Source organism: Glycine max, chromosome 8 (assembly GCF_000004515.6).
Source record: "Glycine max cultivar Williams 82 chromosome 8, Glycine_max_v4.0, whole genome shotgun sequence".
Classification (NCBI taxonomy): domain Eukaryota; kingdom Viridiplantae; phylum Streptophyta; class Magnoliopsida; order Fabales; family Fabaceae; genus Glycine; species Glycine max.
This window is the reverse complement of record NC_038244.2, coordinates 4,620,680-4,646,886: the sequence shown is the minus strand read 5'-3', so window position 1 is coordinate 4,646,886 and position 26,207 is coordinate 4,620,680. Positions and strand designations below refer to the sequence as shown.

The window sequence follows — 26,207 nt, the reverse complement described above, 5'->3', positions numbered from 1 at the left end:
CTTCCATTGTGTTCAACTACCATGAAAGGGTAACATCTCACTATAAAAAAAGTTCAATTCAAAATATGAACTTGTTATTTAGCTACCTCATGTCAAGAAGTATCTACGTGATTTTAATAGCATTATTACCTAGCTATGAGAGCTTGCAAGGGGATCTAGGTTTCATTCTCACAAAACTTATGCATAGGAGGTGTGAGAAACTTTAAGAATGACTGAGTTTTTCTAATTAAGAATTAATTTTATAATCGACTCAAAGTGAAAGACTTTAATTAATTACTGTAATTATAAAAAAAATATTCTCCAAAAAATTGTCATTTAATTTTTATATATTTGTTTTTGGTATAAAATTTTAATATGATTTATCATTTGATATATGAATTTATTGAATATAAAATACTTTTTTTATAATTATTTTAGAGTTTAAGTGACTAAACGAGATTTTTAATGCAGGACTTCTATTGAATCCTTAAGGGTAGTTAAGGAGTTTCTTGACTTCTCATGGAGGAATCGTAGCAATTTCCCGATCTAACCTGACTAGGCGATAAGACTCCAACAACGAGTTATTACTTAACTCATGTGCATTACAATTGGAAGTGTCTCTTACTTAAAAGGCCACTAAAGTTGATAGATAAAGTCTGTTTGAATATAAGGGTAAAAGTGTTATTGAGAAATTTTCTACTGAAAAAACTTTATAATTTTAATAAAGAAACTCTCAAAAATATTTTTAACTTATATCCAAACATGTTCTTAGTAATAATGAGGCCTTCAGTGATTAGGGTATATGTGCTGAGGCCCCGTGGGTATGGCTTTGTGCGTCTGATCATACTCATAGGACGTACATATCCGCCACACACTCTCAACGTTACAGTGCAAAAATAAGAGTAAGGCAATTAGCTAGTCAAGCTAACAGTGCTAAGTTTTGTGACCGAGTTATCAGCCTAAAATAAGTTATAAACTGGAATGCATGTTTCCTATATATATAAAATGCATATAATATGTCAATTGAGAACTTGATTTTCGTAGAGCAAAATATTCCTTCACAATTGACCCATTCTTTTTTTGTTAACTTTTTAATTTTTTGAAGAAAAAAAAACAATTTTAAGATTCGAGGACAAATAGACATGCTAAAAAATAAGAGTCAACATTCATAAAGAAGGAGAAATTCAAAGCAGCAAGGACAAAAATTGTTATGTTTATATTTTTTTTTTTATAAAAGGACAATTCTTTTCCATGCATATAAAAAGATATTCTTATCCATAAAATATAATAGCTTTAGTTATTCCAAACAAGTTACACAAGGATTTTTTTAAAAAAAACAGAAAAACTTCTGAAAAAATATAAAATTTATTTTAAGTACCCCAGTCCATTTTTTTCTGACATCTAAGCATTACCTACTTTACCATGGATGATTGATGAAGAAAGATATATAAGATATTTTTGAATGGAAAGTTGCTTATTTCTTTCTACCAAGTTGCCTACGAATACAAGGACGTTTGTGGCTACACCACGAGTGGACGGCGCATAAAACAATTTTATAAGTTTTTTTGTTTTTGTTGAATAAACAATTTTATAAGCTAAGCATTGCAAGAGAGACAAACCAATTTCACACAATTCAATTTTAAAAGCACTGCTCTCATATTATTCAATTTTAACAGTGCTGTTAGTTTTCTTATAAATGGGAATAGAATTATGGTGTTGATATTCAGTATTCCTCACAAATTTTTTTTGTATTATTTAACAATTTTCAATTTTAAGTGGTCAAGAAAATCCTTCAGTAGTTTCTTTTTAAATTAAATTTAAAAAATAAAAGAAAAAATTGTCACCTATTCGATCCCTAAACAAATAATGCACAACGTACACCGAGTACGTTCATGCTTGTTAACAGAGTATTAAAAAAAAAGTATGATAACAAGAAGAAAATCTTGTATACTAAAGGTGTTAAAGGTTCGGAAGAAGAAGATAGATAGGAATATGATTGTTGGTGTTGGAGATGATTGGAACTTGGAAGGGAGACTTTGTCAATATGAGAGAAATACGTACTACAAGAAATTGGTATCATGGTTGACACTATGTTGTGTCCATGTTAAAACTAAAAAACAATGCTACTATTATATGGCCTTTTAAAAATGTGGTCGACACTATGTACATTGTGCGGTTGGTAGATTTTACATTGATGCAACTAGAATTAACTTCCATTTTCGATCATCAAAGCCACACATTTTGCCTCCTTATCCAATGACCTTCATTTTTTTATTGGAAGTTCAAGCAAGTCGTTTGAAGCTTCTTTTTCTTTTTTTTCTTTTCATTTTTACAAACCAAACAGAAACTTCTTTTCATTGAACATTTTTATGCACAACGAAAACAAGTTTCCACTATGTACATTATTCCAAGTAGACAGTATAAACTAGCCTCCATTATGCATGTCCATTCTATTACATAAGGAAAACTTATTTTGTTATCCAATAGGGTAGACATACACAACAAAAACAGGTTTGTATCGTGTAGAAGTGGGTTCAAAGTCATAATACACAATAAAACATGTTTATGTTCTATCTTACTACACAACAAAAATTAATTTTCGTTTATGTATTTTTCTAAGATACACAACAAAAAATTTTGTTTGTGAGGATCATTTTTGTCAATATAACTAATACCAATGCCGCAGGTTTAAATAATAATGGGGGTGCTACTAGCAAATCCAAAATTAGAAGCCTAGACATTAGATGGCCCAAAAACTTGGTTGGCCCAAATTAATTAATTAGAAAATTTCTACCACAAATATTTCTAAAGTTAACCAGATTTTGGGTGGACCAAATTAAATTGTCACATATACCAAAGGTTAAAATACTAGTTTAACATAAAATATTTTATTAATATTGTTATCCTTAACTTTTATGATTATCCATCATTTTGACTTTTAACTTTGATGAATTTGATTATTAAATTTGATATGCATAAGACAACATGGTATTTAATATCATAAACCAAATTGAATAATAATTGTCATTTTCAAGTATTATATTGATTTTTATTTTAAAAAAGTATTATATTGATCTAATGTTAGAAAATAAATTGACTAGTTATTCTCATTTTAGGGATTAAATTGATCAATAGTTGAAAAATTAAAGGTTATATTTATCTTTTCATAATCACGGATCTAATTAAATGATTTCGATTTCAGAGCTAAGTTTCTTTCTTTCTTTTTTGTTTTCCCTCATCCATTTTAGACATCTTGAACGATACAGTAGAAAAGTCCATAAACAATAATCTATATGGTGATAATATATTTCATTATTTTTGTTTTGTCTATGTAAATGTATTTCATTGAGTAAGGCACATTTACCACAGGCACACGAAATTACTATGAACGCCACACGCCATGGCAACTTTGAAATTGTCAAATGCAAATGCCATAAAGAACTACAAGTCATACTCTTTTAATTTTCCGATTCATACATATCTGGAATATGATAATTCAAGGGTCTCTTGCCTTTTATTTTTTAAATGTGCTAGAGTCTATCTATCTTACCTTGAACTCATCAATACGCAGACTTGCGACAAAGGAAGTTATGTGGGGATTGAGGAATAATATATCTGTTGACCCAAAACATATGCATAATTATATTCCATGTAGTACAAGATTTCATTCTAGTACAATTCACCAGTACAATATTTTCTCTTATGCTAAATTGGCAATAGCAGATAACGATAGATAATAGTAACGACTAGTCAATTAGTGATGAAATGGGAGTACGAAGAAATGGTTGGTGTACTACATTGAATATTCTTATGTAAGTTTTAGCAATGAAATTGATATTATATAATAACAGATACAAATGCAATAGCAAGGGAATTTGTAAAAAAACATCAAATGGATCTCCTATAGTTTTGGAAACTCCCCATATTAGAGAAACATCATTGAGTGCAGCGTTGATGAAGTTTCACTCTCATCTCAGGTAGATGCTTAATTTATAGTGTTATTGTCATCGACACTGCACTCAATCATGTTTTTCTCGCAATATGGGATTGTGCGAAGTGAAAGGCATCCATATAAGCAAGAAGAGGTCATGTTTCTCTATTACTTTTATGACATTATCCTTTTCTTTTGCTTATTAATTTGTAGGATTTTACGGTGCCCGTGAAATTTGGCAGCTATATTTTCTATTTCTTTTTCCTATTTTAAGAAAATTTGAGCAGTTTTATTTCAGGAACCAAAGCCTTGTGAGGTGTCAATTTTTAAGTTTGGTGGCTATTGTGCAGAAGTTCGGGAATGGATGATCATGTCTAAGACATTTTTATTGACACATAATGATATATAAATATTCACTTATTTTAAGTATTTCATTAATATTTTTTATTTTTTTTTCAAATCAGATCATAAATCTTATAATACATATATTTTTCCCTCTCCAGATATATTATAGTATAATGGGTGTCTCGAAACATTTTTCTTTATTGACCTTGTCACTTGAGTTGAATTGGATTGTAGATTTTTTTTTTTTTTTTTACCACAATACAAGCAAGTAAGCAAAACAGTTCATTTTGGAATTTCTGTTCTTTGCTGCCCAGCACGCATAGGATGAACTCTGGAGAAAAGTGGTAGACAAGATTGTGCGATGTAAAGACCATTATTTTTATATTCTCTTTTCGAGTTTTTGTATGCTTGTCTAATGTCAATAAGGTTCTCCTACTTTTCTCCAGTAGTTAAATTTTTCCAATTAATTGTTCACTTAATCATAATATTTTCATATATAAATTTGTAGCTTTTTGAATGTAAACCAGTCTTTTAGCCTCATTCACCTTTTAGACTGGAGATTAGAAGATTATGTATCCTTTTGAATTTAGTTTAATTTGATCTTTTTGGACATAACCATTAGCAATCTTTTTTGGGCTTAACCAATTGTCAACCTCTTGAACCAACCTAACTCCAAAAGGTCAAGTCGGTTGTTGAGCTTAGATACAGACAACATAATGTGTGTTTGGTTTGGCTTCTGCAAGCCACGTCTTGGGAAAAATTCACGTCAAATTTATCAATTGATGCAGAAGCAGCTAATGCTAGCATTCATAATGACGCGCGTCAGAAGCCAAGAAACGCCAATCCAAACCTGTAAATAGTAAGTTGTCGTAAGCTTTGAGGTTAAGGGTGAAGAGGATGCTTGCATTAATGCACCCCTACCCTCACAATGTAAGGAACCACTTTCGTTGCTTGAGAATAAACTTCTCAAACTTCTAAAGAAGTGTTCAGAACACACTTTAAACCAATCTATGAAGATCACTTCTATTGCTACTGGAACATACTAATATTCTCCAACCGTTAGTAAAAAAAACTAATTCCTTTATAGGTGTGAAAGTAAGTGATATAAATTTTGTATTTCCTAATAATTTAGGGATCAAATTCTATTTAGAATACTTAATTGACCCAACTTCGCCAACGCCAAGTGTGTAAAGATTATCACAATAAAAACCACAGCTATAAATATTAGCCAAAGCCCAAAGGTTCTCTTATTCAACATCAAAGTTAATGAAAGTGATAACAACCAGCTTATATTTCAATTGGCATGGACCCAAGTATTTAATATTTGATGTGATGTTAATGTCAAAGGTTCCATAGTTCTTGTACTTTCAATAAAACGGAAAAGAACAAAAAAGAGTAACTTTGACACAGCCCTTAGACTTTAGAGAGAAAAAATGAGAAAAATAACTCAGGTACTTGAGAAAGCTCTATGATATGGTAATTGTACTCAGGATCATGATTTGTATTTTAGTTTTAATAAATAATAATAATAATAATAATAATAATAATAATAATAATAAATCCTCTTTAAATTTAATGTAGTGGCAATTGCAGAAGCCTTTCTGTGATATTCCATATTTAGACAACAATGCAACATGACTCGCTGCTTTTCCAAAAACTTTTTTAAAAAATCGGATAGTATAAAATTGTACAGCTTTAAAATAAATATTTGAATCAACTGCACATGTTTAGAATAGAACTGCAATGCAAATATCGGAATCATGCTTTTTTCAATATGTGCTACTACTAGTTGCATGTTGTTCATACTCTTTGGAATCAAAAGTGTAACAGCAATTGACAGCCAAACGATCCAAATTGGTAGGTGTCAATATTCCATGATGAAAGGTTCTCTTTACTTCATATGTGTGCAGCAACGTGATGGTACTCAACAGTCAACTGTGAGCCCAATACTTTTATTACACTATAGATATACAAGAAAAATGGGCTTTATAATACCTTTATCAAACAACAGATGGTAGTTTTGCAGCCCAGAAAAAGTACACTTAGTGCTCTAATCACACCACTAAACAACAACAAAATTATCTAATCCCCAGCATAGGTATTTAAAAGTACACTTAGTGTCTCAAAGTATTTTAAAGTTTGTATAGGTTTTGTCTCTCACGAGAAATTATTGTTCGTCAAAGTCGTCTCTAAAACATGAGGTGTCCATTCCGTTTGAAGATACCAAAATTTTTACAAACAATAGGATGTTTAACACAATTATATATTTAGAATTTAAATTCAAAATTATTTATTAAACTGAAAAAGCATCATGTTTATTGATCCACACTTATTAAAGAAATCTAGTTTAATTAGTTAAACCAAATGGAGGATTATAAACTTTCTAACATGAGTCTTTGATTCCTACTTAAAAAAATTTGATCCACACCTCATTTTTTTTTATCAATGTTATATATTTTATTATCAATGTCCACACCTGATTTATTTCTGATTTCTAAATCCTTGCTAGTCAAAATTAAAATATTAAAAAGAAATGGTTGAATGGCAAATTGCTTCTGATTTTTTTTCCTTTACCTCTTTTAAGGAAGTAATTTTTAATACAAAATACATAAATATACACACAAATCAACAAACCATACTCACACCGAACCTATATAGTCAAAACTCAAAACTATATAACACAGTTTCTTGGACGAGATTAAACAGAATCAGCTAATCAAAACACTACAGAACTGTACCAAATAAAAAAGAACACTACAGAACAAAGGCAAAAATATGTACATCAACATCGATCACTGCATTTGCTCATTATTGAAATCATCACATAACAACTCACATCCAAATTGCTTGATCTATCAAAAACCAAATGCTACACATCATGATACTATCCTATCATTAATTCCCAAGCGGTTGATTTCAGCTAAAAAAACACTAGCAAATCTGCCCAGAAAAAGATTCAGTTACATAATTTGGGAATCGAAAACCGGTTACAAAGCCAAGATAAGATGAAATAAAATAAAATCTACACCCTGCTTTTGACAGAAAAATATACTTGCAATTCTATCAGGTCACTGATGATAAGATCACAAAGCCTTTCGATTAGTCCCGATCTCCTCCTGATACAAATCAATGATCCCAACGTTGAATCTCATGAGACCAAACAGGACTCCCAACTTAACTATAATTACCGGAACATGCCATTGCCATAACATAACCCTTTCTCACTGTTGTTTTTTTCTTTTTCTTCCCAATAAATAACAACAAACAATCACTCTCATAACAGAAAAACCCTTTTTTCCCCTTCCTCTGAAGCGAAACAGATTCGCAAAAAAAAATTAAAAAATCCCAATTCTCTTCGCAAAAATCGAAATCAATGTCGAAAACTCCGAAGGAGAAGGAAACGGAGGAGCCTCTGCCAGACCACCTCCGCTGCGGGCGCACGGACGGGCGGCAATGGCGTTGCCGGCGGCGAGTGAAGGAGAATCTGAAGCTCTGCGAGATTCACTACCTCCAAGGTCGCCACCGCCAGTACAAGGAGAAGGTTCCCGAGTCGCTGAAGCTTCAGCGCAAGCGCAAATCTAACAACAACAACAACAACAACAACGAGGAAGAAGAAGAAGAAGAAGAAGAAGAGAAACCAGAGCCTGATAAGAAGAATGTTCTCGACGACAATGTCGAATCTAGGGCACGGAGAACCTCGAGAATCGTGAAGAAGAAGCGCATGCTTTCTGAGGATTCCGATGCTTCAGCTTCTTCTCCTCCGGCGAGGAAGAAGGCGCTGAAGCAGGGCGATATGCAGTTGGAGCTCTTGAGGATGGTGCTGAAGAGAGAGGCTGAGAAGAACAAAAACAAGAGCAAGAGCAAGAACAAGAAGAACAATAACAAAAAGAAGAATAAGAAGAAGGAAAAGAGGAGGAAGGAGGAAAAAGAGGAATTGTGTTACACTAAAGAAGAGTTGAGAAGAGAATTGCCAAATGGAGTAATGGAAATCTCTCCGGCTTCACCGACGCGTGATTACAACAATGTAGGTTCGCATTGTGATGTCAAAGTTGGTGTTGATAGTAAAACTGTTACTCCGCGTTACTTTAGGTCCAAGAATGTTGATAGAGTCCCCGCGGGGAAGTTGCAGGTGTGTTTTTGCAGATTATGTGTGCTTGTTCTAATTCTAACTAACTGTACTTGTTCTGTTTTTGTTGTTGTTTGGAGAGTTTTGAATTGTTTGTTTGTGTTGTTGTCTAGATTGTGCCGTATGGATCAAACTTGAAAAAGGGTAAGAGGAAGAAGTGTCATTGGTGCCAGAGAAGTGAGTCTGGGAATCTCATTCAATGTTCGAGCTGTCAGAGGGAGTTCTTCTGCATGGATTGCGTTAAAGAGCGGTTTGTTATTGTTGAATTCACTTAATCCTCCCAATTTTTGAGCATGAGAACCTTTGTGACATTATCTTTGTTGTTTGTGCGCTTGTTTCAATGTTTGATGTTGTGTTTAATTCTTGTTTTGTCGGTATCTTCGTGTTCGTTATCTGCATTGTAGGGTATTTATAATTTATAACTTATTTCCGTTTGAAAGTTGTTGATTTTGGTTCTTTATGGCCACACCTGTGGTTAGTTTTTTGGGGCAATGCAGAAGCTTGAGTTTGAAAAGTGTGGTTTGATCAATTAATTGCATAGTTAGAGATTCTTATCATAATTCCACAGCTTCTCCTTAGTTGAAAGGATGCCCCTTTTGATGTGGTTAAGAGAGATGTGAGGAATGTTTATCGCTGCCAACAATGTTTAATAAGAATAATTAAAATTTGAAGAAAAATTATTTCATCCAGATGGAATCATGATCTGTTTTTGCTAATTTTCAGAAATAATAATAGCAGATGGATCAAGAATCACTAGTGCTAAGATGTTTACTAATATGATTTCTGTTGTCTGTTTGGCTGTTCCTTTTAAATTGAGAATCATATCATATTATCATAATCATAACATGAGACATTAGCCAATATTTGTCTAAAATTTAGGTATTTTGACGCTGAAAATGAAATTAAGAAGGCATGTCCAGTTTGTCGTGGAACTTGCCCTTGTAAGTATTGCTCTGCAAGTCAATGTAAAGACAGTGAAAGTAAGGTCTGACATCAAACACGGACGCTCTTCTTCTTGAACAGTGTTTCGTTAATAGCATATACTGACACTTCATTTTATGGCCTGTTGTTTTTCAGGAATGTTTGACTGGTAAGAGCAGAGTTGATAGAATATTGCATTTTCATTATTTGATCTGCATGCTCCTTCCAGTACTAAAGCAAATAAGTGAAGATCAGAATATTGAGCTAGAAACAGAAGTAAAAATTAAAGGTAGTAATTTTCGTTCTTCTAACATTCCTATTTTCTGAAGCAGCTTTTTGTTTATTATAACACGTTAATCTTAGATGCATTTGTGGGTGACAGGGAAAAATATTTCTGATATTCAAATCAAGCAGGTTGAATTTGGATGCAGTGAGAAAAACTATTGGTAAGCTCTCTTCTATTGGTGCTATTGAGAAAAGTGACAGATTTTCTGGCTCTGCTTGTTAACTAATGTAACCCACCTTGTCCCAGCAATCACTGCAAAACACCCATTTTGGATCTCCATAGAAGCTGTCCTAGTTGTTCATATAGCCTATGCTCAAGTTGTTGTCAGGAATTAAGTCAAGGAAAAGCTTCTGGAGCAATGAACTCATCCGTGTTCAAGCGACCTGATAAAATGAAACCTTGCAGTGCTAGTGAGAACCATACTTTGGAGGAGAGAGCCACATCTATTGGCAATTTAACTGATACTTCAGTATTGCCTGAGTGGACAAATGGTAATGGCATTGATAGTCTATCATGCCCTCCTACAGAGCTTGGTGGTTGTGGTAAAAGCCACCTTGAGTTGAGATCTGTTTTCCCTTCCAGTTGGATCAAAGAGATGGAAGCGAAGGCAGAAGAAATTGTTTGCAGCTATGACTTTCCTGAAACTTCAGATAAAAGTTCAAGTTGCTCATTGTGTTTTGACACTGATCATGGTACTAACAGATATAAGCAGTTGCAAGAAGCAGCTCTAAGAGAAGATTCCAATGATAATTACTTGTTTTGTCCCACAGTGATGGACATCAGTGGTGATAACTTTGAGCACTTTCAGAAACACTGGGGAAAAGGCCATCCTATAGTTGTCCAAGATGCGCTCCGAAGTACCTCAAACCTCAGTTGGGATCCACTGACCATGTTCTGTACTTATCTTGAGCAGAGCATTACAAGATATGAGAACAATAAAAACTTGCTTGAATCCTGTTTGGATTGGTGGGAGGTCAGTACACCAACTAATTGTATATTGTATATGTCACAATTTTTTGAAATTAATCTTTTAAATTGATACCATTATTTGATCAAAAAGGGTTAAAAACTATCTTACAATAATATTTATTCTATTCAATGCATTTTTTAATTATGGACTGAAATTTAGTGTATAGTTGTTGTATATGCTTAAACCTGTAAACCTTGTTCTTAGTCATGATGTGGCTGCCATTGAACAAAATTGCCATTGTTGAAAGTGTGTTGTTGTTGGCAGGTGGAAATTAACATTAAGCAGTACTTTACTGGGTCTGTCAAGCGTCGTCCTCAGAGAAACACTTGGGATGAGATGCTGAAACTAAAAGGGTGGCTTTCTTCCCAAATATTTAAAGAGCAGTTTCCAGCTCATTTTGCTGAGGTAATTGATGCTCTACCAGTTCAAGAATACATGCATCCCCTCTGCGGTCTTCTGAATTTAGCTGCAAATTTGCCACATGGGAGTGCAAAACATGACATTGGGCCATATGTCTACATTTCTTATGGCTCTGCTGACAAAGAAACTGATTCAGTGACAAAGCTCTGCTATGACTCATATGATGTGGTATGTGTCCTTATTATGTCACGCTTGATTTCTTCTTAAATATATCTGTAGTGATACTATCCTGCACTTTAACTTGTATTAATTTCTGAATTCAAACTCTATCTTGTTAAAATGATTTCAAATATTATGAATTTGTGCATGTATTTGTGCATATATCCTGTCATGACAACTTAAAGTGGATCTCATCTTTTGAAGCATCCTCATGACATGTTTGCTTTTCTTGAAGATTGTTTTTCCCTTATAAGTTCTATATTATTTGCAATGAAAGTCCTGTCCCTTGTATATATGCTTGTTCCAGGTCTGGAAGTGAAAATATGAAATGTTTTCTCAATGAAAGTTGTCGTACATCTTCTGTTCATACAGTTGTCCAAATCTTTTTGGGCTATAGCCTTGATGTTCATTTCTATACTGAATACCAGTACTCAACCATGTTGAAAAGTAGATACCAGAACCAACTCTTGGTCAAATCATTAGTCTTACTCTGTAACTCATAATCAATTTATTCAGAATTGTTCTATCTTTAGTATTTATCATTTAAAATTGGTCTCTGTTAGTGACCTGTGCCTAGGAATTATAAGTTGCAACTGATTCCTTCTCACGTTCTTTCAAATACCAGTTGCTTGCACTTAGTTTGCAAAAGGAATATTGTGTAGATTATCCATGGTGTTTTCTGTGTTTGATTTGTGATTCCAGGTTAATATTATGACACATACCACAGATGCCCCCCTCTCTACAGAACAACTTACAAAAATAAGAAAACTGCTAAAAAAGCACAAAACTCTGTGTCAAATGGAGACTATTGCTACTGAGGAGCCACGGGAACAGAAATTGAATGGAATGGCATTATTGCATGGTCCAGAAACAGAGCGAAAAGGCTCATGGAGTATGGTCGAAGAAGGAATGAACTTTTTCAGGAGAGTCAATAGAACATCTTGCATCTCAACTGAAGCTAAAAAAGTTTCTAGTCAGAGCATGGACAGCAATGGAGAATGTGATTTCATTTCTGATTCTGATTCTGGATCCACTTTACTTCTCCTTGGGACTGTTCAAACTGCTGAATTGTCAAAGCACAATAATCCTAGAAATCCCTTTGAAAGCTCAAAAAGACATAAAAAAAAGTTTACTGAGCATTTGGGTGCCCAGTGGGATGTCTTTCGCAGACAAGATGTTCCAAAGCTCATCGAATACCTTAAAAGACATTATGCTGAATTTTCTTATACCCATGACTATGACAAGAAGGTAAGTTGACTGAGTTCATAATAAGACATTCCTTAGAAGGATTTTGATTGAGTTGATGGTTATTCATTTTTTCCTGTCTGCAGATGGTTCATCCAATTCTAGATCAGAGCATTTTTCTTGACAGTACTCACAAAAAGAGACTAAAGGAGGAATTTAGTGAGTAAATATGCTTCTATTTGTTTAATCATTCGTTATATATTCCTTGATGATAACTTCATTGACACACGCCTGTCACTATTACAGAGATTGAACCATGGACTTTTCAGCAACATGTTGGACAAGCTGTCATCATTCCTGCTGGATGTCCATACCAGATGAGGAATTCTAAGGTGTGCATTAGCATAATAAATTCTCTCTCGTGCTGGCTCGAAAAGCAGAAACCTTATTAAATTTTGTTTGCTATTGAACTGGATATTCATTCTTTTGGACATATTTTAATATTTTGAAAATTCCTACTAATTTCAATATGTTATGTTAAGCCGCTCCCTTTAGCAAATGATTTCTCAAGAACGTATGATATATTTAGCAATCAACACTTACATTTTATACAAAATTTAGAAGGAAAGGAAAAGAATGATTGCACAATAATAATATTAATGGCCTTACTTTCCATATGATTGCTGATTAAGGATATATCATTATCTCAATATTAGTCTTTGTATCCCTTTCATATACTCTGAATTGTGTGAAAGTATGACAAGCACTTGTTTCTTGATCTGCAGTCTAGCGTTCATGCGGTATTGGAATTTGTGTCCCCTGAAAATGTTACTGAGGGTATCCAGTTGATTGATGAGGTCCGACTATTGCCTGAAGACCATAAAGCAAAAGCAGACCTGCTGGAGGTAGATCTTGTAATGATTTTTACCAGTTCTTGCTTTCTCCTTTTAGTTGCACCGAACTTGACAAGCTTTTCTCTTTTTGGCATACATTGAAACAGGTAAAGAAAATGGCGCTTCATAGCATGAATACAGCAATTAAAGAAGTACGTCAGCTTACAAGCAAAACATGATTGCACCAGCTAAAGTATACTTAAATGCCTCTGAGGCTCTAGAGATCTAATGTGTCAACCTGACTTCCATATCTTCATTCTGTATATAGATTCATGCTCGGACAAATTAATATCTAGTAAGGTAGTTATTAAATTGATTAACTTGCGCATCTATATTTTTTCTTTCTTCTGTGAAGTTTATGCCCTACCGGAATTGAAATAAATTTTATGGTCTGTATATATTTCTGCCTTCTTTAGTTTATTTGAAGTACTGTAAAATTTGATTTGAATTTTTTCAGAAGTTTTAAATTGATATCAACGGAAAATAGTGTAGTACACCGGGTATACTAAATGATCATCTGATAGATCGATGAATACTGAGTTTGAGAATGCTTAGATTTTGATTCTTCTACTCTGCGTTGACGGTTTAAAGCTACAATTTTTTTTAATGATTTTTTAGACTTATGCTACACCTGGAATGACCTCAATTAAGATTTAAATCTAGAACAATCCACAACCTTATCTGTCAGGGTCAGAGTTCGCAAACCTGCAAAGTGGATTTATTTTGCATGAACCATGCATCCATGATACGGACATCCCTTTATCTGTGTTATTGTTTATAACATTTTGAGGTGCTTTATACTGTGAAATTGATATTCGTGTATATCATACAAATTGATGGTGCAGTTCTCTCCATCATCCATAAATCTTGATTGGCATGTGGTCATCAGTAGTGTCGGGTTAAGAATTTGAAACCAGTTCCAAATCAGGTTGATCAATGTGTTGTCGCCAGCTCCAATTTTTCCAAGTATTACACTAGCTGAGTAACTGTAGACATATTTTTTCACAGCAGGGTGGATATATTAAGTACATGTGATCTTTATCAATTGTTAACGCTACCAATGTTGTATTGAAGTTGAATCATGAACACTATCTAACAATTTTCATTTACTGTAAAATTGGCCATTAGATTGTCCCCAGAATTGATGCACTGGACACACTTTCACTTCCTCAGTAATTGAGTTTGACATTGGGAACTTTGATGGGCATATTTTACATTTCTAACGACACTGATTTATGATACATGTTTGAAAACGTCTTTTTAAAAAGTTAAGATAAAATAAAAAGGAAAAAAAAAGTTTAATCTAAATTATAATTGAATAAGATTTCCTGTAACTTTTGTTTAATTACCGTACTCTGGACGTTTTAAATGTTCTTATTCTTACGAGAATACAATAGACAATAGTATCGAAAGGGTAAATAACTGCGACTCTGTTTTTACCTCGGAATGTCAGTTAACCATATCTCAAGATTTCAACATTATCAAACATATCAAGGTTCTGGGTGTACAACTGTATAAGGGGTACAAAATTGACTGCTTTATTAAGCTTTTTCTCGTAAACTGTGATGCTCAGGCACACAGTAATAACTGCTGGAAATTGACAAAGATGAATAAAGGGGATAACCTTCCCAAAAGAAGGCAAGCAAAAAATAAAGGGCAAATTTGGTAGTGCCCATTAGTACAAATCCTGTTTCAGGTTTTGGTAAGAAATTGTTTTTTTAAGAGCCTAAAGTCCTCAACAAGGAAACCCCCTCAAGGGGCCATGAGCCCATCAATTGTGTATGAAAGAGACTTTGCCCAATCAGCTCTAAGCAGCAATGTCTGCAGAGTATTCATCACATCATACCCAGGATCAAGCTTGCGCTGCCAACCCTACAAATCACATATTTACCAATATTAACATCAGCTATTTGAAATAGTAAAGGGCATAGTAGCAAAATAAATTATAATTGACAAGGCCATGTGGTGAACGTGAAAAGGAAACGGTTTAAATATAATTTATGCTCTTATCAGTGTTTTTTCTATGCATCCGAGTCACAAACTTTTACAGTGGTATATCACAAAGAATTACCTCAAGAACCAAGGTGGTGACCAAGACAGTACAAACATTGCCATCAACATTAACTTTATGACGCCTAACTTTCTCAAGCAATTGCTCCATGCACTCGGCAGGATGGACCAGATCACCTTCTGGAGTACCCCAAAAAGTAAACGACTCTTCCATTTCCTGTTAGAAAAAACGTGCAAACCCAATGTATAAAACGGCACAGAATCATAACCAAGGATTTCAAAGTAAATGAAATACGAAAAACAAAATACAATTGTCATAAAATGAAATGTTCCATATGCAGTGTCAATCAACCACAAACTTCTACATGACAAATTAATTTTTTAAAATTATGAATCTTCATGTAATGCTCAACGGAAATGAGAAATCAATAAAGTCAGGTTCCTACAAAACAATTGCAAACTAAATAAATTACCTCAACAAAGGCCTTTGGATTTGGACAGTTCTGTTGCTTTGATAACCTGAGTGTGCACTCTGCAGCTGTCCGACCATCTCGGTGAGCAACAGCTTTGAAAAATTCCAATAAATTTACCCGATCACTGCCAGAGAGTTCAGCAGTCATGCCTACGTCAAGGAAAATTACATGCGGCTTTGATTTGAAAAGTCGTTTGTGAGGCTTGCTCCGTACAAGGATATTTCCAGGATGCATGTCTGCATGAATGAAGTTGTCCACCTGAAACAAGACATCTCAATATCTTTGAAGGTAAAACTTTTTGGTGTTATAGTTCAAAGCTATTCAAAGATCCCAGGCTTCTTTGCTTTCATAATACAATATAGGATGTAAACATCGAGGGTAAATTACCCTTTGTTTCCCGTAATTTAACATTCTCAGTTTTTCCATTTAAAACATTCTTTTTTTAAAAAAAACGCTGATGTTTGAGTCAGTGAGAAATATTAATTTCTGTCAACAATTTTAGGCTCGTTAACCACCGTTAGACTCAACCAAAACTTTAGAGGGATTAGTGAACAAAAAAAGTTTAGAAGGGTTGTTGAGAGTGTGTTAAAGTACAAGGGGAGAAAAGTGTAATAAAATAGTAAATCAAACAAGAACAGTCAAAAAGCAAAAATTGCAGATAAAAGAAGATAATTTATTACACAAAAAATTGAAATGAGTACTATTGATAGCCAACTCTCCCAAAAGCTTAAATTGTTAGCAGGGATATCAATTGGCAGCAGTACATGGTGGAGCAGCCATCAGCCGCCACAGAACATGGAAATAAGTGCATTTTCATTTGCAGGTGTCATGGCTGTTTTCGCAGCCAAAAACCCATGGTTTTGCAGCACAATAGCGCTGCTAACAGAGGATATCTAAAATCTCATTTTTGCCCTCAGCTGGCATTGTTTTGAGGATTTTTTAGGGCTTGTGGACGGAAAATTGATGTTTCATTCACGGGATATAGAATGAATAACAGGTTGAAATATTACAGAATTAATTATGTATCATAGGATCAGCTTATCAAGTGTGCACGGTGGACAATAACCACATTAGGAATTGAGAGATACATAATTTCACAGAATTAACAAAAAATTGAATATTCAACAATTTTATAGTATGAAATAATGTATAGGACAAATATAAATTATCCTCTAATAACAAGTTAACAACAGTAGTTGGATATTAAATATTATTATATTATATTATACTAGACAAATATAAGGACATTAACATTACAAATAAATTTCAGTTTGATCAAATACTCTTGGTAAAGTAAAAAATAAATACTTGCCCCCACTAAGTCTAGAGTCTCCTGATCTCTCTCTCTCACACACACACACAAACACACACACACACACCTACATTTCAGGACATATCAGTAATCAATCATGATTATCCCTTCATGACAAATAACAAACCAATGCTAAAAATAAGCCTAAAAAATGTTTCTAGCATCAACTATATAAAACAGTGTTTACTGTATGTTGTGTATCTTGGATGACCACACTAAGCCTTTGTTTATAATGAGCAAATATGATCGGTATTGATTACATAGGATCAATCTAATAATGAGTAAAAAAGACAATCACTAATTACTATCTAATCATAAATAACAGAATAATATGTAATCTTAACAAACTACAAGATATATAAACAAAAAAGAAAAAAAAAACAGTAAATGAAAGACATTTTACCAGAAGCATCTTCAAAAGTGCATTAGTACCAATGTGAGCAAGAGCACTTTTAATCCTTTCATGTCCTTGAAGCTCATCTACATAATGTGATACACTTTCTCCATTTTCATAGGTTTCCACCAAAACTGCAGGATGCACAAGTGGATAGACAGGCTTAGGAAAAGAGACATCCCTCGATCGACGGAAATTGTAAATGAAGCGGCTCAAGTGAGCAGCTTCCCGTGCAAGGTCAACTTGAGACATCATGAAAACTGCAAACTGTTGAACACTTTCATCCAACCTTAACCAATTAAGAGCATGGATGAACTTTGAAGATTTTGCCACCAAATTGATAATAGCAAAATCCCTTCTGATAGATTCTCCGACACCAGGATGTCTAACTTTTACAGCAACCACCAGGGGTTTTGCTTGCTGCCCAGGGTAACGATATTTTAGAGAAGCACGATGCACTTGGGCAATACTTCCAGATGCAACAGGCACTTCTTCAAAATTCTCAAAAATCTCAGAAATTTTTCGACCAAACGCTCTTTCAATAGTTTTCTTTGTGTAGCTAAAACTATGTTGAGGTGCTTTCGTCTGAAGTTCGGCAAGCTTAGTACATAGATCTCGAGGAAACAGATCAGGCCGGGTAGCAGCCCACTGACCCCATTTTATGAATGCTGGACCTGCTTTTTCTAGTGTACGATGAACAACCGATAGCCACATTTTCCTGAATTCTGGTCCAAAATAATCTGCAAGTGGCGCCATCAGTATGCTTGGAGAGAATAATATGGCCAGATAGATAGCTCTCACTAACAAAACAAGGCTTTCCACTACAATGAATACAAATGCAAACATGTAACCATACCCATCTTGTGCATGCATATACAATGCATTCTGTGATGGGTAAAATTCTGTGTCTGCCCCATTTTGCTGAGCCAATGCTAGCTTTCCACTAGCAAATGCTAAAAAACCAGGAACCAGCAAATAAGAACGAGTCAAAGCCAGGCTCACTGCTTGAGCAATCATATTTATGGAGGTAAATCCATTATAACCATTGGAAGAGTATTTTTTGTACAGCAACTTCCAAGCTATTCGAGAATTATATGCTGCTACATTTCTTGCAGAAGTTACAGAGAAGTTCCTAAAAGAACAGCCTTTGTGAAAGTTTTCTCTTGTCCAGTGCCACAAGAATGAATTACATCCTTCAATTGGAAACTTATATTGCATGTACATCCTGCATTGCTTGATATTTGGTCCAACTGAGGTAAAAGCCTCATTTCTACTTGCTTCCAAATATCTTCTTCTATGGGTTCTAAGAATAGATTGGGCAACTTTCCCTACGTTTCCAAGCATCAAATATCTGCAAACCAATATCATCTCAATTAGAACATAGTTGATAAGCAAACAACAGTTTCTTTTATATTCTTCTATAAACAAAAGCCATTTATGTTGACATGCATTTAAATTTAATTTTATACTAGTATGCTCTATTTTAATTATAAGCATCAAGTGATTCAAAACTCACTCGATTCTGAAAATAAATGCCCTCCACTACTCAATGTAGAATGGTTTATTATGTTTCAATCTCAAATTTGTCCACAAAACTAGGAGAACATCACTAGTTATTTTGGCATATTCTAATAACAATTAACAAAACAAATTCAAAACTACATCCAGTGCTGTTATCCATATTCCTGCATACAATACTAAAAATAAACGCTCATTCTGTAATGCAGTGTCACAAATCATCACCTAACTTGTAAAATCTCCCATGAATAAACTATTTTCCCTAGCTTCCAATAAAAGCTATCCAAACTTCATTATTTCCATTTATAACAAAAAATTTCAAACATAAAGAATATTTGATAAATACTTTTATGCATACGATGAGATTATTCTATCCATTAAACCGTTATTTGTCCATTTGTGCACAAAGACCGAAGTGGACAAACAAAAGACAACGATGATGGAGGCAGTAAGAAATAGGCAAGAGAAGATTTGGGAGAGGGTGAAAAGATGTGACCAATGAGCTGCACTGTGTGGATGAGAATTTGATGGATCACTGAAGAGCTAGCACAATTGTGAGGTGGCCATAATAAACAGATATCTTAAATCTTAAGCTATGAAGCGAATGCACAAGACTCATTTTATATCCCTAGCATGCCCCCCAATGCAAGAATCCATATGGGCCAATTGCAGAGAATTCACAAGGCGAATCTACCTTGTGCCGAAATTAAACTCTTTTTACAAGAACAAGGACCCACAACTATCAAATTCCTGAACTTGGTCATGGTCTAAAGGATCAGATACCATATTAAGCCGCAACTCTCCAAAACGTTTAAGCAATTAGGTAAAGGTATAAGACTGATTTTATATGAATCAAAAATCATGACAAAGAAAAATACTTAAAATGAATATAAAATATCACTAGGCAAATGCTTATAAAAAAAAGGATCATATTCTATAAATTCTATCAATATTTTTACATTGAGAGAAATCTAAGTAACTCAATTCATATAAAACTCAAATAAGTTTGGCCCCACTTAGAATGGAAATTTGGTAGCTTGAGTCCCTAATCAGTTTGGTTAAATTCACTAATTTTTTCAACGAAATCCATTTAATCAATTACTGAATTGATGACCAATCCAAAGTTTAAAATTATGATATTAGCCTTTTTCTGAAAATTTACATGTGATACATCTAGAGCAATTTGAAGACATAGATATACAAAAAGTAATGCTGTGATAGGAAATAATAGACATAAAATACGAAATCAACTGAGAAACCAACAGGTTTGGAGCAGCTAGTGTATATATATACATTTATGTATCACTACAGTTTCCTTGAAGGATTTCCATATGATTATAAGCTTTAAATAATAAATATAAATAGTCCTATATTGCCTTTCCTACATTAGCTACTACGCATTATGGGGCACTTGATTAGATATTTCCCTTAGAAGGTGTTACGGGAAAGATATTCGCTTCTATACTCTTAAGCCGGTATTACTTCTACGAAGCAACACTGACTTGGGGGCTACTGTTACGGGAAGATATTCGCTTCTATACTCTTAAGCTGGTATTACTTCTACAAAGTAACACAGCTTCGGGGCTACTGTTACGGGGATTACCCCGGCATTAAAAATGATAGGATCGAAGTTTGTAAGAAAGTAAGGATATTGAAACCACCGACATAGGGCATGAAATGCAAACCGTATGTGACATGTGGCATAACTGACTGTCCCGCCAAAGGCCCCATAACGGCCTATAAATACTGTATTCCTATAATGAATAAGAAAACTCTCACTCATTTAGCACGATCTCTCTCTCTCTTCTTCTTCTTCTCTTCTTGTTCACTCTCACTTCCCTTCACGAAACCCTCTTCTGCCTACTATCACGAACACAAGCAGGCTCATCATGTTCCAGTGATCACACCATAACAGAAGGTAATATAATTGTTGTGTCTATTGCCTTTCCTTTGAAGCAACTAGCAAGTCATGATGGCAGAATCATCATCATCATCAATGCCATGCACACATGACACAAACTCAAATAAGCAGAAACACAGTTTATGGGCCTGGAAGAGACATACATCTTAACTGGAGGGAGAAGAAGTTGAGAAGCTTTATTTTGATTCAATACTTTATTGTAAGTGACAAGTGAGCCAGGGGAGCTCAGTAGTTCCACACTTGCACGTAAAAGGGGATGATAGAAAGAATCAACAGCAGCAGAAGAGAATAACAAGTGAATGATTGAAAACCCGCAGACTGTAGCATCCTTGGAGCTACCAAAAGGAAAACTTGGAAGTTGAGAAGGCAAAGTGCGAGGGAGCTATAAATTGAAACAATAGATCTTAACCTCTCTAAGATACTTAATTAAATAAGAAAACAAGGATAATAACTAATTGGGAAAATTTCATCAATCAAAGCATTCAAACAAACGCCAAATTCACCCCACATTGCAAATTACTTGGAAATTGAATCCTCTATTTGTTCTACACTCCTTTCTTTCGGTGTACCCCAAAATTAAAATTAGAATAAATAAGAAACGTTGGAAATTCAATGATTCATACTCTAAAAATGCTTCTTTATTTTTCTCATCAAAGACCCCAAGTCTTCACTATTCCAGAAAAGCTATAAAAGTCCCTCCTTTAACTAAGGAAACACATGATCCGTTACTAATTATGAAATATGCTTAATGGGTCGTAAGAAAATCAAACAAAATTAGAATTATGAGAAGAACCTGAAAGGGAAACACTGAAGAACATGCTAGTTTGGTGTGGCGGCGGTCAAAGCGAGACAGCGGAATTGGAAGGATCTGAGTGATGGATCATACAAGAGTTGGCGCGATTATTGTCACTAAGGCGGCAACAACAAGCACAAACCCTAAACGATCATGCACCAAAAATTGAAGAGCTATTGCAGATATTATTGATTGATACTATCTTGTGTCCGATTATTATAATTTGATTTGGTGTAAAAATTGTGTACACAATTTGGTGTAGTGTTTATTTTCTAATGGTCTTGGAAGTCGTAATCGTAACGGTAATGAGGCATGTTAGATTAATTTCTTATAAAACTTTTTAATACAATACTCCTCCCTTCGATGATAATCGGAAAAATAAATATTATTTTAATTTTTAATATAATATTAATTATTATTTGAAATAATATTAACGACAAATAATCAAAACTAAAAACAAATTAGTGATAATAACATCAATTTTATGAGATTGTTAGTCTTTTTCTTTAATCTTAATTATTCGGTTGAAAGTAATTAATATATAAAAGTATTTAATAAAAAATAAATATAATTAATTTAATGTCTTAAAAATATAAATAACATTTAATATTTTAAAAAATATAAATAGAAAGATAATTTAATACTTTTTTTTATGAAAAGACAATTTAATACTTCTTTCTTGCTTCTATCAAATTCTTCCATTCAGTCTAATATTCTTTTATCGGATTCTTCTCCCAAGCAATGCTGCTTGCTACTGTCACATTGGACATATTCATTTCATAAATAAATAAAAAATAATATCTCAACTAGATTCATAAAGAACACCTTGTAGACATTTTATGATTCTTTTCAAAATTCAAATTTCGTCCAAACAAATTTTATAACAAAATAGAAACGTATTTTTGTTATGTTGCATTTAATGTAATATAACGAAAAACATGTTTTCACTTTATCAATGGCAATAAAAAAATAGGACAAGTTATCCAGAGGGAGAAGAATAATTTTTTAACAACAGAGACATGAAGAAGTGAGTGATGTGCGGCTCTATGAGGGTGATGAACACAAAAGTGGAGGAGAAGGAAGGTGAGAGTGTAGTGCGTTCAGATCTGGATTCGCAGTGCATTCGTGGTGAGTTTCGCTTGGTTGTGGTCGTGGTGATGTTGCGGTTATTTTATTTTTATTTTGTTCTTTGTAATTTTTTCGTTTTCTAAAAATTATCTTGTATGAAACAGTTTCAGATCAATGAAAATCATTGATCGGATTATTTTTATTCTCTGTTGCGTGTTCATCTTGAAAGAGTTGTTGATGTTTTTTTATTAGGGTGTGCAAGAGAACGAAGATGGAGGAATGGAGGAAGAAGAAGAAGACCACGGGTAAATTTGAAAAGAGGAAAAGAAAAAGTAATAAAAAAAAAAAGAAATCAAATCTTATTCCAGTGTAATATCTTTTGGATAGATCCTTAGTTATTTTAACCATTGATTTTCAAGAATGCACATCTAACGGTCTCAATTGTTCTATTTACACATATCTCTTCTTTCAAAATCATTACATCGCACCCTAATGGTATTAAGCTGTCATTTGAAAATTAAAAATATATACATTAAATTTTAATTCATTTTTATAAAAATTCAGAATTGTCCTCGATTTTTAAGTGACACAAATAGAGAGAAATTTTTGTCTCGTATTACCATGCTAGATCATCTTTTCGTGCAACAATACACTTGAACATCATCAAAAACGAAAATGAAAATTAACACCATAAATACTAATCCACGAAAACAAATTAATATCAGCTTCACTGCATTCAACAACAATAGTGACTCATAAAGATTCAAAGATGGTATGTCAAAGATAAAGGTATTAAAGGAAAGAAGGAGATGAGGATAATTTTGAAATTAAAATTTTAATAAAAGTCATGTATCTATTACATGATTTAAAATATAAACAGAGTAACACCGTTAACAACGAAAGGAGTACAAGTGTAATGGGATGACAAAAGCTAAGGATTTTTGTGTAATGTCAAAAGAAAAAAAATGATCTATAAATAAAGCATACCCCATGGAAGATTATTATAATAATCTGCTCTATAATTAAATAACAACAAAAATATAATAAAATCATAATTTTGTTGGTAACTAAACTGAAATACACATTAAAATCATAATTTTATTACATATCTAACCTAGATACATAACGAAAATTATGATCACATTGTGTATTAGGTTTAGATACAAAACATAATCATGATTTTGTTGGGTATTTATATATAATAAAATCATGATTTGGTGAAATTTAAAAGTTAAAATGAAAAAAGGAAAGAAAAAAAAAGAAGATTTGGAGAAAAAGAGAGAAAAGACGGGGTGCGGGAAATATGGAGAGTGATGAGCGAAGGGAAGGGGAAGTAGGTGTGTAGGAAAATAAGAGAGGAGAAGATTGTCTTTTTGCGTGTTTTTTAAAAAGTAAAGTGGTGAGAATAACAATTACCCTCCCCAACTCGCAAGCCCATACGAACATGCTTGTTGGGTTCACTTATTAAGGTCTTTATTTTTTGTGAAGGCTTATTAATGTCTGAATTTATACATAGCATTGAAAATTTGGATTGTCTGTAGACTCAAAAATACATTTTTTAAAGAAAAAAAATCAGAACTCTGTGTGCACGGTGCACCTTATGACCAGTGTGAAGAAGAGGAATTTTTTTTTACAATGACAGTAATAAAAATTAAATTTAAGTCTTTATGCATCTATCTAACTCTCACCGCTATGTCGACACTGTTGGATGCTTCGATTAATAGTTATATTACTATTTATTTACTTCAAATAGATAAAAAAAAGCCCTCATGTCAAGCAATGCAATAATAAGAAAATGTTTTTTTTTAATTTATAAGATTAAATTACTCATTTGATCCCTATAATTTTCTTATCTTTTTAGTTCCTATAATTTAAAAGTGATTTTTTTAGTCTTTGTAACTTATATTTTATTTTTTTTAGTTTCTTTAATTTACAAGTGTTTTTTTTTAGTTTTTATAGTTTAAAAAGATCACTTTCAAAGTTATAGGGACTAAAAAAAATTAAAATATAAATTATAGGAACTAAAATGATCACTTTCAAATTATAAAAATTAAAAAAGTAAGAATCATGAAATTATAAGGATGAAAGGAGTAGTTTAACCAATTTATAAAAAGAATAATTAAATAACTGTTTGTTTTTAAAGTGTTTGCTTTCAAAATTTTATACAGGAATTAAAAAATAATGAAATATTCCCAATTTTTTTAAAAAAATATAAATTTATTCGATTGTATTACGATCGCATTTCAATAATATTCTTTCATTCTACTAAGTAAAAATACCAAAATAAAAACGATAAATTAAAAAAATGCAATTAAAACTATCAAATTATACAAATTCTTGAGTCATCTCTTAAAAAAAAAAACTTACACAGGATATAAAGTTGACTTAATAATAATAAAAAAAAAAGGAATAAGTTGGGTTCAAGTACTCCCGACAACAAAAAAAAAATTACATATTATCAACTAACATATGTTGATTTAAAAAAAAAAAAACTTACATCCTTTATCTTATTGTTTATCTTTTGAATGAACCAATATCTTTTTCAAAATAAAAAATGGGAATAGTTTTAAGACACTTTTTTTTTTGTTTTAAATGTCTAATAATTGTTTTAAAACAAACTTGTTTATCAATTAAAGGAACGTAAAAATAGCTCGTTGGTTTAGTTGCTGTAGTTCAATTGACCGAAGTCATTTTCCAAATAATAATTTAGAATTCTGCATATTATAACCTCATTTTTGTTTAAGTGTCATAATATGATAAGGAAAGGTTGCTGCTACGGAAGTGTAGGTAACAGGTGTTCTTTTGGCCAAGAAGAATACAAGTTTAGTTGCACGCAATATTTAACTAATCAAAACAGGTTTAACTAATAAGATGCATAGGTTTATCAGTCAATCATTTCATTAAACTAATTATTGGACTGATCGAAATCTATAATGTTTGAATATTTCTAATCACTGGATTGCGACAAGAGTCGTTCCTGAAACCAATTTCAATTTCATATCTTCGCCGAAAGTTTAAGTGTATTTTTCTGGAACTGTCATTAATCTTGTTTTGTGTTTTGTAGAAAATTTGATTGTATATGCACCAAATCTTATTAAGTTGTTTGGTGATTTTTTATTGAGTTGCAATTTATTACAGGTTTAAATAAACTTCTGCCAACAAATTTTCCATTGAGTTTTTTTCACTAATCATTTGGAGGAGGAGTTCTAATTACGTGCCCATACTAGCCTGCAGTTCTGTCTGAAGTATTCCAACAGTGTCCCACTAACACAATTTTCATTCACTTAATTGTATTTGCACCAATACCATTCCTTCTTTATATAATCTGACTTTTGTACGAATGGTCATCTTATCCACAGAGAGCACATTAGGTGAACTTATTATCACCTTTGACAATTCAAATTAGGTGTTTAATTTGATCTATTTTGAGTTGTTTTCAACCTAGGGAGTGGGTTAATCTTATAGTTATATATGTGCATAAACCGCAAGAAGTCTTTTTACTT

General features: G+C 33.0%; 2 protein-coding genes, 1 long non-coding RNA gene and 1 other non-coding gene across 4 annotated transcripts; 3 read left to right on the top strand and 1 right to left on the bottom strand.

Moving 5' to 3' along the window:
• The first annotated feature begins 3,906 nt into the window (after positions 1–3,906).
• On the top strand, positions 3,907–4,014 carry MIR397A (microRNA MIR397a). Its single transcript, NR_048861.1, has one exon. It is a non-coding gene; the product is annotated as a microRNA MIR397a (primary transcript).
• Positions 4,015–7,071: 3,057 nt separating this feature from the next.
• Positions 7,072–13,611, top strand: LOC100810673 (lysine-specific demethylase JMJ25). The gene is made up of 12 exons (XM_003532516.5): positions 7,072–8,384; positions 8,495–8,631; positions 9,261–9,366; positions 9,459–9,591; positions 9,685–9,748; positions 9,835–10,561; positions 10,823–11,146; positions 11,840–12,385; positions 12,469–12,541; positions 12,629–12,714; positions 13,108–13,227; positions 13,323–13,611. Exons 1-12 carry the CDS (start codon positions 7,629–7,631, stop codon positions 13,392–13,394), a joined length of 3,144 nt encoding a protein of 1,047 aa, XP_003532564.1. The 5' UTR covers positions 7,072–7,628; the 3' UTR covers positions 13,395–13,611.
• Positions 13,612–14,648: 1,037 nt separating this feature from the next.
• Positions 14,649–21,353, bottom strand: LOC100802483 (probable serine/threonine-protein kinase abkC). The gene is made up of 6 exons (XM_014778396.1): positions 21,336–21,353; positions 20,987–21,225; positions 17,414–18,755; positions 15,699–15,956; positions 15,287–15,442; positions 14,649–15,087 (listed from the first exon to the last, which is right to left on the bottom strand). Exons 1-6 carry the CDS (start codon positions 21,351–21,353, stop codon positions 14,968–14,970), a joined length of 2,133 nt encoding a protein of 710 aa, XP_014633882.1. The 3' UTR covers positions 14,649–14,967.
• A 1,162-nt stretch (positions 21,354–22,515) lies between these two features.
• Positions 22,516–23,108, top strand: LOC106799626 (uncharacterized). Its single transcript, XR_001389315.3, has 2 exons — positions 22,516–22,764; positions 22,957–23,108. It is a non-coding gene; the product is annotated as an uncharacterized lncRNA (long non-coding RNA).
• The last annotated feature ends 3,099 nt before the right edge of the window (positions 23,109–26,207 follow it).